This window comes from Lepus europaeus, chromosome 13, assembly GCF_033115175.1.
Source record: "Lepus europaeus isolate LE1 chromosome 13, mLepTim1.pri, whole genome shotgun sequence".
Classification (NCBI taxonomy): domain Eukaryota; kingdom Metazoa; phylum Chordata; class Mammalia; order Lagomorpha; family Leporidae; genus Lepus; species Lepus europaeus.
In genome coordinates, this window is record NC_084839.1 from 84,028,102 (window position 1) to 84,042,325 (window position 14,224).

General features: G+C 41.3%; 1 protein-coding gene across 1 annotated transcript in view; it reads right to left on the minus strand.

Annotated features, from left to right (window-relative positions):
- The window catches only part of ZC3H6 (zinc finger CCCH-type containing 6), a 73,665-nt gene that overhangs the window by 6,610 nt on the left and 52,831 nt on the right, over nucleotides 1-14,224 (minus strand). Inside the window, exons 6-10 of the mRNA XM_062209842.1 lie at nucleotides 9,005-9,121; nucleotides 8,284-8,397; nucleotides 3,941-4,048; nucleotides 3,497-3,750; nucleotides 209-720 (exon numbers count right to left, since the gene is read on the minus strand). Of these exons, the coding sequence (XP_062065826.1) occupies nucleotides 209-720; nucleotides 3,497-3,750; nucleotides 3,941-4,048; nucleotides 8,284-8,397; nucleotides 9,005-9,121 (1,105 nt within the window). The remainder of the gene's footprint in view (nucleotides 1-208; nucleotides 721-3,496; nucleotides 3,751-3,940; nucleotides 4,049-8,283; nucleotides 8,398-9,004; nucleotides 9,122-14,224) is intronic.

A 14,224-nucleotide genomic window follows, 5' to 3' on the forward strand; every position in this document is an offset into this window, starting at 1 on the left:
GTTATATAATTTAAAAACATTGTTCAAAGTTATTTCAAGTTCTACTACTCTAAAAGTTTGGCTAAAATGAAAACATATTTTAAGGTTTCAATTAGATCAATTTTACTTAGCTTTACTTAAAACATGCATTGCTATTATACTTTTAATGAAAAAACAAGACTCAAAATATGTTAAATTAAGTATGAGTTATTTCAAGAGGTACACTTACCACTGCAGTTACTGGGTGTCTGAAAATTATGTACAGCATGCTGTGAATAGTAATTACCATAAAACTCATCTGGGGTTTGAAGGGATTCATAATTGGTATTGAGTGGCATTTCCCCAGGACCTTGCTGGTATGATGAACCTGGAGAACAGTGATTCTCTCTGGGGACCTTCATCCCATGTCCTGGAAATGCCGGGGAGTGATAAGCCCCACTCATATTTGGTGCTGTCAAAGGTGCATCCGGTTGGACAAGTACTCCAGCTTGATTGTGAGGGCCTACAATTTCAGGTGGACCAGGTGGCAAAGGCGGGCTGTGTCGCATTGGTAGGCCAGGAGGACCTGCACATGGGTGATGCCCAGGAGAGCCTGGGTGTATCACAGGACTACCGCATCCCTGAGACACATTAGGTCCTGGACCTGGACTTGACCCAGAATTATACATGTGCTGAGGGTGTGGGCTGCTTCCCTGAAATTGTGGTCCCGGTGGTGAGGCACTGTTATAAAATGCTGGTGGCCTGCATGTAGAAAGAAAAATAGTTAATAGTTGAAAGAAGAGAGATAAATGAGAATGTTAGAATTCTGAAAATAAATTGGTTGTTTTTCTATATCAGAATACTATGTATTCAAAGATGCCATTTATTCCATATCTTGTATAGCACAGGTGGAAATATCATATATGCCTTGCTTTCATGGCATGGTAGAATTTTCTTAATTGCTGCTTACTATCAGCTAGTCTAGAACTTACTCACTATAGGTAAGTATTTTTAAAAATACAGAAAAGTATGAAGATAAAAAAGAACCACCTTGGCCGGCGCCGTGGCTCACTAGGCTAATTCTCCGCCTGCAGCGCTGGCACACCAGGTTCTAGTCCCGGTCGGGGCGCCGGGTTCTGTCCTGGTTGCCCCTCTTCCAGGCCAACTCTCTGCTGTGGCCCGGGAGTGCAGTGGAGGATGGCCCAAGTGCTTGGGCCCTGCACCCACATGGGAGACCAGGAGAAGCACCTGGCTCCTGCCTTCGGATCAGCACGGTGCGCCGGCTGTGGCGCGCCGGCCGCGGCGGCCATTGGAGGGTGAACCAACGGCAAAGGAAGATCTTTCTCTCTCTCTCTCTCTCTCACTGTCCACTCTGCCTGTCAAAATAAATAAATAAATAAATAAATAAATATTAAAAAAAAGAACCACCTCTAATCCCACTGCCTCCAAATTTTTTTCATTGGTTCTCAGTCCTTTTTCTAGGCATATGTACACTGTTCTTCACAACAAAATTGGAGTCATACTATATAAACATACAACTTTTTATTATACTTTCTAATTGGTTATATCTGATGTACAAAATAACTTCTGGTTTTTAAATGTTGCTTATCCTCCTGGACATCTTGCTAATTTAATTATTATTTTTACACTCAATCTTAGTCAAAAGGCCAAGAAGCCAAATAATTATTATTTCAAATACTTCTACCAGTTGATTTTTTAGGATATAATGAGGATCACTTCTCGGCCTTCTGGATAAGATCAAGTGTAGGATGTATTGAGGAAGAATACACAAATAATGAGTCTGCTCTTCTAGTTTTTATGCCTTTTTTTACTTTTATCTTACTGGTTGGGATCTTATATCAGCAAAATTGGACACACTTGTTCTCTTGACTTTAACAGAAATTTTTTTTCAATTTATTTTATTTTTATTTGGAAGAGTTAGAGAGAGGGGAAGAGTCAGAGAGTCAGAGAGAGAGAGAGAGAGAGAGAGGTCTTTTATCCCCTAGGTCACTCCCCAGATGACCACAATGGCCAGAGCCGAGCTAATCTTAAGCCAGGAGCCAGGAGCTTCTTCTAGTCTCCCACGTGGGTGCAGGGGTCCAAGGACTTGGGCTTTCTACTGCTTCCTCAGGCCATAGCAGAGAACTGGATTGGAAGTGGCGCCAGGCCTCGAACCGGCGCCCATGTGAGATGCTAGCTTTACAGGCTGGGGCTTTAACCCACTGTACCACAGTGCCAGCCCCTAATAGCAATACTTTTAATGGCTCCAATTAACTGTGATATCTGCTTCAGATTTCTTGTTTCTCATTTGCTGAGACCATATTGCTTCCCCGAACTAACAATGGGACTTAAAGCACAGGTGCAGAGACCTCTTGTGGTGGGCAGCAGGGCTGGAATGATGTTATTAGAAAATGAAAATCTGGGCCGGCGCTGTGGCTCACTAGGCTAATCCTCTCCCTGCGGCACTGGCACCCCAGGTTCTAGTCCTGGTTGGGGTGCCGGGTACTAGTCTCAGTTGCTTCTCTTCCAGTCCAGCTCTCTGCTGTGGCCTGGGAGGGCAGTGGAAGATGGCCCAAGTACTTGGGTCCCTGCACCTGCATGGGAGACCAGGAAGAAGTACCCTGCTCCTGGCTTCAGATCGGCGCAGTGCCGGCCATAGCAGCCATTAGGGGGTGAACCAACGGAAGGAAGACCTTTCTCTCTCTCTCACTGTCTGTAACTCTACCTGTCAAATAAATAAATAAAAAATCTTTATTAAAAAAAAAAAGAAAGTGAATATCTGGTGGCTGGTGCTGTGGCATAGCGAGTAAAGCTGCCGACTTCAGTATCGGCATCCCATATGGGTGCCAGTTCAAGTCCTGGCTGCTCCACTTCTGATCCAGCTCTCTGCTATGACTTGAGAAAGCAGTAGAAGATGGCCCAAAACCTTGGGCCCCTGCACTTGCATGAGAGACCTGGAGGAAGTTCCTAGCTCCTGGCTTTGGATCTGTCCAGTTCTAGCTGTTGCAGCCATTTGGGGAGTGAATCAGCTCATGGAAGACTTCTCCCTCTACCTCTGCCTCTCTGAAGCTCTGCCTTTCAAATAAATAAATAGATCTTTTTTATAAAAAGAAAATGAAAATCTGGATCCAGTTTACCTACAGGTTTTCCTCTAATAGCCCAAGGTTATGCTTTTCCAAAATGACTAACTATGCTAGATATATGGATTACCCACTATTTGAAGACATTATCAAGAACACTGCAGCTTCAGGGTCTGTTGGGGGGAATGCCAAATCCATCCACCTGGCAGTGCCCTTCACGGTCACTGAACTTTATGAGAGGTTTCTGAAACTGGGTAAAGATTTTATAGAGAAAAGCACTGATGGCAGGCAGCAGAGGGTGGGGACAAAGAGGAAGGGGCAAGCAGCAATCCTGGTGCATTCCAGATACCTAAGCCTCCATCCAAGTTTCACTGCATTGCTATCTTGGAATACAACTTAGTTTCAACACAAATTTTTAGGGAAAAAAATGTGCTGCCACTTTGAAAGTTTTAACTTACTTCTTCCCAATTTTATGTGCTAAATCCACAGTAGGTTTTACAACTATTTCAAAAAGAGAAGGGATTTTCTTGAAGTCATCAGGAAGATCTGTCTGAAAATCATCTTCAGGATCAGAAAAGGGAAAATGCTCTGGTGGGGTTGGCAGAAGCCCAACTCCTGGAGGCGGTTTGGGAAGAGGAGTTATGCCACGTTTTCTAAGTTCTTCTAATTCTCTTTCATCTTCATTTATAAGTTCTTCCTCAGTATTCAATACCTAAAAATAATTAGTTAAGATTATTATTTCAAAACAACTTCTCTTCCTCACTTTTAAAACTGCAAAGGCTTTAGTAAAAGAAAATATAACATTAAAGTTAAAATAGATCAGAGACAGTTAACTCCTCATTTTAGACACAGACTGATGATGTTCAAAAAGGTTAGAGATATTGCTTGAAGCATATACTCACTTTGTCCAAAAGTTTCTTTGTTTCTTTAGTCAGATCATCATGGGAAAATTTACATTTATCTCCTTGGTAACATTTTGCTCCTGTATGATAGAACTTACATGGAAATTCATGTAAATAAAAAATATTAAGGAACAGACCAAGTAAAGTCAAGACCTAATTTTTGAAAACCAACCAATGTAACTGCTATGCATGATTAGCTCCTGGAGAGCTACTGTACAACATTGTGCCTGTAGTCAGCAGTACCATACTGTAAACTTAAACATGTCAGGAGACCACAGGTGTTTGACATAGTGGTTAAGACACCAATTCGGATGCCCATGTCAAACACAGGAGTTCCTGGATTCAAACCCCAGATCCGAGCCTTTTTTTTTTTTAAGATTTATTTTATTTATCTGAAAGGCAGTGTGACAGAGAGAAAAAGAGAAAGTCAGACAGAGAAAGAGATCTTCTATCCATTGGTTCACTCCCCAAATGCCTGGAACAGCCAGAGCAGAGCTCTACCAACACCAGAAGCCAACTCCATCCTGGTCTCCCCTGCCCAAGTACTTGCACTGTCTTCTGTGACTTTCCCAGGCTCTGATATGGGATGCACACATTGCCAGTGGAGCACTTAACCCGATGTGCCACAAAGCACCTTAACTCAACACACCACAACGCTGGCCCCAGCTCTGTGTCTTGATTCTCAGCTTCCTGATGAGGGAAGATGGCAGGTGATAGTTCAAGTAGTTGGCTCCTTGATACTCACATGAAATTGAATTCCTGACTTCTAATTTCACTGTCCCCAATCCCAGACCCTGGCTGTGGTGGTCATTTGGGGAGTGAAACAGAGGTTGGGAGAGCATGCTCTCTCTTTCAAATAAAATTTTTTTTAAAAATTGTGTAGAATCAGTAACACTTATACTAAATTTCCTATTACCATATTAGATTATTTATTTTATTAAGAGTAGATATTTTGGGGCTGGTGCTGTAGCACCACCTGCAGTGCTGGATCCCATATGGGCGCTGGTTCGAGCCCTGCTGCTCCACTTCCAATCCAGCTCTCTGCTATGGCCATGGAAAGCAAGGGAAGATGGCTCAAGTCCTTGGGCTCCTGCACCCACGTGGGAGACGCAGAAGCAGCTCCTGGCTCCTGGCTTTGGATCAGCGCAACTCCGGCCGTTGTGGCCAGGACCTCTCTTTTTCTTTCTCTCTGCCTCTGCCTCTCTGTAACTCTTTCAAATAAAAAAATAAATCTTAAAAAAGAAAAAAAAAAAAAAAGACATGGCATATTAAAAAAAAGTAGAATTTTTAATTACACCAAAATATTCAAAAATTTTCATCACTTGACCATTTTGTGAGATCTGTATCACCATGTAAATCTCTTCACAACTCTCACTCTAAGCACTAGAATATTTAAAATTATCTTCCAAATGTATCTCATCTGTACATACTTCTGTATCTATTTTGTACAGATAAGGAATATACTTTTTCTTAACAATCACAGACTCACCTGACAAAATTAATACATTAATTTTAACTAGTACTCAAGTCAATATACAAAATTTCAACTGCTTTTTCAGAAGTGTTTTTATAATTGTTTTACTCAGAATAGGATCCAAGTATGGTTCCTGAGTTTTACCCAGTTTATATAGCTCTCAAATTTCTTTCATTGGTCTCTGGAAGTTTCCTTCCCTTTATTTTTGTAGCATTTGTGAATTTTAATATTGGTACTACATTATGCTAATTTTGTTTTTAATTTTTATTTGAGAGATAGCAAGAGTAAGAGAGCTCTCATACAGTGGTTCATTTCCCAAACATCTGCAATATCCACAGTTGGGTCAGCACAGGAGCAAAGAGCCAGGAATGCAACCCAAGTCTCCCACATCAGTCAAAGCAACCCAATAACTTGAGCCTCTATGTCCTCCCAGGGTCTGCATTAGTAGGAAGTTAAACTCAGGAGCCAGAGCCAGCTATTAAACCCAGGTATCCTGATGTGAGACATGGCCAAATACCACATATATGGTGTTTAAATACTCTCTACTGGATTCTATCAAACATTTCCAAATAGGTAGGGAAATATTTACTTGGTTTTTTCTTTTTAGTGATGTTAGGACTGATTAATTCTTCCAGGTGTTGTCAGCCCCATACCTCAATTATAAACTTCCACATTAACTGTTCAGCTAATGATTTTAGTGACTATCAGTAACCACTACTCGGATCTATTATTAGAATTTGCAAAATGATAGGATTGTTAGATCAAAAGGTGAATGCATGTGTAATTTTGCCAGACACTGACAAGCTCTCCTCCATGAGGATGCATCATTTTGACATCCACACAACAAGGTATTTTCTTACATTTTTTGTTCCATATTTTGCTGTTACATTTACTCCATTTTTGTAAATCTATGTCATCTCAGTGTAGTTAGATTATGTTCCTCTTATTATCAATAAGCTTGAGCATCTTTTCCTATGTTCTGAGATTATTTGCATTCCTCTTTCTGTGAATTACCTGTATCTCTTGCTCAATTTCTCTAAATTTTTAGAAACTCACATATTAAGGGTATTACCTTTTATGATATAAATTGTATATAATTTGCCCACTTTATTACTTATCTTTTTACTTACTCTGTTACATCTTTTTGTTATACAAATTTAAACTTTTTTATTCAGTCCAGTTTTCAATGCTTTCCATCAATTGCTTCTGGATCTTTTTTTTAATTATTATTTTTAATTTTTTTTAATTTATTTTTTTTGACAGAGTGGACAGTGAGAGAGAGACAGAGAGAAAGGTCTTCCTTTGTCGTTGGTTCACCCTCCAATGGCCACCACAGCCAGCGCACCGCGCTGATCCGAAGGCAGGAGCCAGGTGCTTCTCCTGGTCTCCCATGAGGTGCAGGGCCCAAGCACTTGGGCCATCCTCCACTGCACTCCCGGGGCACAGCAGAGAGCTGGCCTGGAAGAGGGGCAACCAGGACAGAATCTGGCGCCCCGACCGGGACTAGAACCTGGTGTGCCGGCACCGCAAGGCGGAGGATTAGCCTGTTGAGCCACGGCGCTGGCCTGCTTCTGGATCTTAAGACATAGTTAGGAAAGTTCTCTGTTCTGAGTTATAAAGGACTTCACTCATGTATTCCTCTAGTACGTACATGGTTTCATTTTCCACATTTGAATCTAAGACAACAGAAATTTTTCTCTATCCATTTTATTCACCTTCCTTTTGTTTACATTAATTAAAAAATTATCTGGAAAAATAAATGTGAGAATCTAGCAAATGTCACAGTATGCTATATGCAACAGTCACTGCAAAGCAGGACAAACATGAGGGCAACCAAATCCATACAGCCAAATAGAAAGTTCAGGAAAAAAATGTATGTATAAATATTCTGTCTCTGATAAAAAATGGGGTTTCAAATCCATGGGGAAAGCTCCCATAGCTATAAATGGTAGCAGAGAAGCAACTAGTTATTTGGGGGGAAATTAGTGGAAAGATGCATAATAACTATTTTTTCAAAGGATCAGAGGACCATATATAGTGGAATCCCATTTTGGGTAGATGCAGCAGTCCAATTTAAATGTAACATTTCCTAAGAGAAAAGTATGGAATTACATACAGTGTTTATTACTGGGTGGTAAAAACTGATGAGACCTCATGTTTATAATTTTCAACATTGATAACTTATTACTTAAAGAAAAAAATTACATAATAAAATAAATATTTTGCTAACTACTCCTTTAGGAAGCACATTCTCTTGATATGATTTAAACTGATTATATAAAATATAAAGTACGAGGCTAGTGCTGTGGCGTAGTGGGTAAAGCTGCTGCCTGCAGTGCAGGCATCCCATATGGGTACTAGTTTGAGTCCCAGCTGCTCCATTTCCAATCCAGCTCTCTGCTATAGCCTGGGAAAGCAGTAGAAGATGGCCAAGGTCCTTGGGCCCCTGCACCCACGTGGGAGATCTGGAAGAAGCTCCTGGCTCCTGGCTTTGGATTGGCGCAGCTCCAGCCATTGTGGCCAACTGGGGAGTGAACCGGCGGATGGAAGACTCACACTCTCTCTCTCTCTCTCTCTCTGCCTCTCCTCTCTCTCTGTGTAACTCTCTCAAATAAATACATTTAAAAGATATATAAAGTACCTTTACTTCATAGAACTGCCTTCCAAAGGGAAGATTATTTCATTTCCCTGAAAAATGAAAAGTTAGTTTGTCCTTCTGAAATATAAGATTTGACTAGATGGGGTTTATGCAATGTGTTGTTTTAAATTTAAAATCAAACTAGGCATTCTAGGTTATATTTATGATTTTTAAAAACTTCAATAATACTTTAAAAACCTCGGTACTTTGTTATGTATTATAATAAAGGATATTATGCATATAAATGCAGTTCTCTCCTTTGGTACAATATCCTTGTAAATAAAATTTGCAGATCTCTTTTCTCTTCTCCAACTCTGCATCATGATCAAATTTACATTGATCTCCCTGTTCAAAAGAAAGAAAGAACTGAATTAGTGAACTGCATTTTCTCCATGGTGTTTCTTGGTAGCATAGCAGTCATTATCTTCAGTCTTTAAATAATGAGATAATAATAACTGAAACAACGCCTTAGAATTCTTGTCCAAGACAGTGGACATGGCCATTTGCAGCAGGCCAGCTAGTGAGCAAGGCCTCAGAGGATACTGACAACATTCCACCAGCATGCACCATTTCTAGATGAGCTATCCTGGGGACTTATTTAACTTCTTGTTGCCATGTGTAAAATGGGGACAGTAATGGCAAGTACTTTGTAGTGTCACTGTAAGGACTGAATCATTTACAGTTAGTTGTACTTTGAACAGTACTTGCTACACAGTCAGAATTATGTGCTTGTTAAATAAAACCTGATTTTAACAAATTATGCTGTTGTCCCAGAATACAATTAAATGAACACTCATGTACAGTATTTCCATGCAAGATAAATTTTAAATAATCAGTTTTATTACAATTACACAATAATAAAGTAAAATAAGATAATCACCACCAAAAAAGACTTAAATTTTAAAAATCATTTTGGAAGCAGAAATGATTTATGGTATCTCTATAGATTTACCTTAATACATCTCCCTTCCAGGAAGTATTTACAGATTTGTTTTCCTTTGTGTTCCACTGTGTGCTGATTAATAAATTCCTGAGTCATAACCTTCCACTTTTTCCCTGGTTTACTATACTGTAAGAAAAAAATTTCATTTGAATGCAACATGTGAAATATTAATAGTTATAAAAATATACAGTTAAATATACCTGGGAAATGGTATACAATGATATTAAGGTTATCAAGATCCAATGTTCTGATGCTATTCATTTATTTATAGAGATATACTTCTATTAATCTGCTTACAAAACATACTAATAGTTACAAAGAAGTCTATTTTAATGAGGATCATAACTATATTTTTAAAGTAAAATCATAACAGGCTTGCAAGTGCACAATAAAACTCTGTTTTGGTGAAGGCACAATGAAATATACACTGTCATGTATCATTGAGATGTCTCTTATGAAAAACTTCAAAATAGCCATGCTGCTTGACATATAACATGTACTTTTCAGGATCACTCTAAAGGAACTATCAGGGAGGCACTCAAAAATTTATTCACAAAAGTAATTACTGAAGAATTACATACATGGTAAATCCAACAAAAATAGAAACAACTTACACATACAAAACTAGGAGACTGGTCGAATATATTTTATTCATTTATGTGCTGAACTATTACATAATCATTAAAAATTACATGCTTACTATACTTTACAAAGTGAAAAATGATCCCAATTTTTTAATAATAAATAACAGCAAAGAAAAAAAAACTTGATAGAAGCCAGCGCCGCGGCTCACTAGGCTAATCCTCCGCCTTGCGGCACCGGCACACTGGGTTCTAGTCCCAGTCGGGGCACCGATCCTGTCCCGGTTGCCCCTCTTCCAGGCCAGCTCTCTGCTGTGGCCAGGGAGTACAGTGGAGGATGGTCCAAGTGCTTGGGCCCTGCACCCCAAGGGAGACCAGGATAAGCACCTGGCTCCTGCCATCGGAACAGCACGGTGCGCCGGCCACAGCGTGCCTACCGCGGCGGCCATTGGAGGGTGAACCAACGGCAAAAAGTAAGACCTTTCTCTCCATCTCCCTCTACTGTCCACTCTGCCTGTCAAAAAAAAAAAAAAAAAAAGAATAGATTGCTACATCTTACAGTGTATATCAATCACTAATGGTGACATTAAAAGATTTTGTATGTGATTATCTTGTATTTTCTTCAGGAAAATAAGAAGAAAACAGGGCTGGCGCCGTGGTGTAACAGGCTAATCCTCCGCCTTGCAGCGCCGGCACACCGGGTGCTAGTCCCAGTCGAGGCGCCAGATTCTATCCCGGTTGCCCCTCTTCCAGGCCAGCTCTCTGCTATGGCCCAGGAAGGCAGTGGAGGATGGCCCAAGTGCTTGGGCCCTGCACCCCATGGGAGACCAGGAGAAGCACCTAGCTCCTGGCTTCGGATCAGCGAGATACGCCGGCCACAGCGGCCATTGGAGGGTGAACCAGCGGCAAAAAGGAAGACCTTTCTCTCTGTCTCTGTCTCTGTCTCTCTCACTATCCACTCTGCCTGTCAAAAAAAAAAAAGAAAGAAAAGAAAGAAAACAGAAAGCATGTCTTACCTTTAAATTAAAAAAAGTAAACTAAGAGAAATGTATGAAGCAAAATTAAGAAATCTCACAGCCAGATTTGTTCTCCTCAGTCCCCTGTTCAATTTTTGCTGCAAGTCTAAGAAGACTGAGTAACAAGTCAGGCTATGATGTTTGATGACACTGAATGTATTGAGTTATGAACTCTAAAATTTTCAAGCACCTATCATGTGCTCTGTCTTGCACACCACAGGTGCTGAACCTATTTACTCTTGATACGATTTCAGATTTCCCTCTTCTCTTAATGGAGCTTAAAGACAGTCTATGGAAAACAGACAGTCTGTGCCTCACAGAAAATACTTGAGGCAATGAATGGCAGACTGAAATGTGATACTTTGCGATCCCAGCTGAAATTATGTTTTACTGTATGAATTCTTAAAAGAGAGGCAGCTGAGTAAGATGATCTGGTAATGGTCTCCTTACAGAAACATCAATTTGAGCAGCTATTCATGCACAAAGTCACCTTCACAAGAGCTAAGGAGGTCAGGTGAGAGACCACGGTGCCTGGTTTTAGTATGATAAGAAGAAAAGATGCATTCAAGAAGGCAGGAAGGAGAGTTGCTGGATCATCCCTCCAACTCCTTCCAGTAGCACAGAATGGAGAAAGACTTCCTGTTTGGGAGAGGCAGATGGAAATAAGTCTAGACTTTAGAACTGAAGCCCAGTACCAAACCTGCTTCAGTGAAGCTTAAGCCAGCCAGGGCCCCATGGCCTCTGCCCCCAGGCCAATACCTGTGCACTGAGTCTTTGGACCTTCCTTAGCCAAGAGGCTAAGGGAGCTGCCTTCACCTCCCCTCACCCAACCTCCAACAGACAGTAGAGCTGGGCTTCAGTCAACAGGAATTAGGGCAGGAAAGTGAACTTAGGACTTTGCCTTGAAGCTCATTGCCAGGCCTGCTGCAGTAAGGATCAGAGAAAGCTCAAAGGCCTCCATCCCCCTAGGTCAATGCTAACAGAGCTTCTAGATGTATCCTGGCATCAGGAGGAGATCTATAGACTTGTTTTGGTCTGTCACCACTAGTACTGCATAAGCCTGGATTACACCCTGAGAATGCACAGGGCCCAGTGATGCTGACACTTAGGTGCAATGCGGTCTATTGTCAGCCTGGGCAGGTCCTCTCAGTTGATCTTACATCCCAGCCAGTACCACCTGTGGTTGGTTGCAGCAGCCTTAGGTCCCATGTCCACCTCAGCAGCAGGCAGCCATAGCAAGGTGGACTTTGGCCCTATCCTATGCTGTGCTGGTACTGATGGGCTGTAGACTCCAAGTGTTACCCAGCATTGTGGTACAGGTGCCCACAGCACTGCTCAGTCCCTTCCTCACCCAACCCCAGGTGGCATAATACAGAGGGAGTAACTTATCTGCTTGAGGGTTAGAAAGGGGAGGGGAGGGCAGGGGAGGGGAGGGGGAAGAGGAGAGGGGAAAGGGAAAAGGGAAATAAAAGAAAAGAAAGATTAAAAAAAGATACTGAAGACACAGGACCAGCATTGTGGCACAGCTAGTTAACACACTTCTTGGGATGTCCACATCCCATATCAGAGTGTCAGTTCAAGTCCTAGCCACTCTGCTTCCAGTCCAGCTTGCTGCTAATACATCCTGGAAAGTAGCCAAAGAGAAGAGTAAAGGCATAGAAAACCTATCTAATAAAATAGTAACTGAAATCTTCCCCAGTCCTGAGAAAGATTTGGACATCCAAGTATAGGAGGCCCAAGGGATCCCAGATAGATATCACAAGAAATGACTCTCATTGCAACACATTCAGGTCAAATTCTCAAAAGTACAACACAAATAATTCTATGATCTGTAAGAGAAAAACATAATACACTTAGAATAATCAATTTCTCAGCAGAAACTTTATAGGCCAAGAGGGAATAGAATAATATACTCTAAATATGGAAAGAAATAACCTGCCTACCAAGACTACTATACCCAGCAAAGCTAACCTTCATAAATGAAGGAGAAATATTTTCCAAAAGAAGAAAAATTGAAGGTATTCATCGCCACCACACGGCCTTACCAAAGATACTTAGGGGAGTCCTATATACAGAAACAAAAAGGGGAGGGTAGAATGGGGAGTATTACTATGTTCCTGAATCCACATATAGGAAATACATGAAATCTGTATACCTTAAATAAAATTTAAATAGATAATTATCATTACGAACACATGTTAAAGTATAAAACCCACTAGAAAAAAGAACATTCAAAATAAACATAACAAATTTTTTTAATGACAAGACTAAGTCATTGCTTATCAGCAATAAATCCTTGAATGTAAATGGACTAAATTCCCCTATTAAAAGCTATATACAGGGCCTGACACTGTAGCACAGTGGGTTAAAGCCATGGCCTGAAGCGCCAGCATCCCATATGGGCGCCAGTTCTAGTCCCGGCTGCTCCTCTTCTGATCCAGCTCTCTGCTATGGCCTGGGAAAGCAGTGGAAGATGGCCCAAGTCCTTGAGCCCCTGCACCCACGTGGGAGACTCAGAAGAAGCTCCTGGCTTCTGGCTTCAGACTGGTGCAGCTCCGGCCATTGCGCCACCTGGGGAGCGAACCAGTGGATGGAAGACCTCTCTCTCTGTCTCTAGCTTTCTCTGTAACTCTTTCAAATAAATAAAATAAATCTTTAAAAAAAAAGAAAGAAAGAAAAAAAATGCTATAGACCTGGGGCCAGCACTACGGCGTAGTAGGTTAATCCTCTGCCTATAGCGCCAGCATCCCATATGGGTGCCAGTTGGGAGTCCTGGCTGCTCCTCTTCCAATCCAGCTCTCTGCTATGGCCTGGGAAAGCAGTGGAAGATGGCCCAAGTCCTTGGTCCCCTGAACCCATGTAGGAGACCTGGAAGAAGCTCCTGGCTTCATGTTGGCTCAGTTCCAGCCGTTGCAGCCATCTGGGGAGTGAACCAGCAGATCAAAGACCTTTTTCTCTGTCTCTGTCTCTCTCTGTAACTCCACCTCTCAAATAATTAAGTCTTTCAAACAAATAAAATAAGTAAATAAAAGCTATAGACTCTGGGCCGGTTCTGTGGCATAGTGGATAAATCTGCCACCTGTGGTGCTGGCATCTCCTATGGGTGCCCGTTTGAATTCCAGCTGTTCAACTTCCTATCCAGCGAATGTGCCTGGGAAAACAGGAGAAGATGGCCCAAGTGCTTGGGCCCCTGCACTCACTTGGGAGACCCAGAAGAAGCTCCTGGATCCCAGCTTCAAATGGCCCAGCTCTGGCTGTTGCAGCCATTGGGAGTGAACCAGCAGATGGAAGAGCTTTCTCCCTATCTCTTTCTCTCTGTAACTCCTCCTTTCAAATAAATAAATAAATCTTAAAAAAAAAAAAAAGCTACAGATTCACTGAATGGATAAAATCCAGCCCTAATTATATGGTGCACACAGAAACTCAATTCACAGACACACACAAACTGAAAGTAAAAGGATAGAAAAACATAATCCAAGCAAATGGAAAGCAAAAGCATGTAGGAGAAGCTATACTTATATCAGACGAAATATATTTTAAGACAAACATAGTAAAAAGAAACAAAGTCACCATATAATGATCAAGGGATCAATTCAACAAGAAAATCTAACAATAGAAAATGATATGCACCT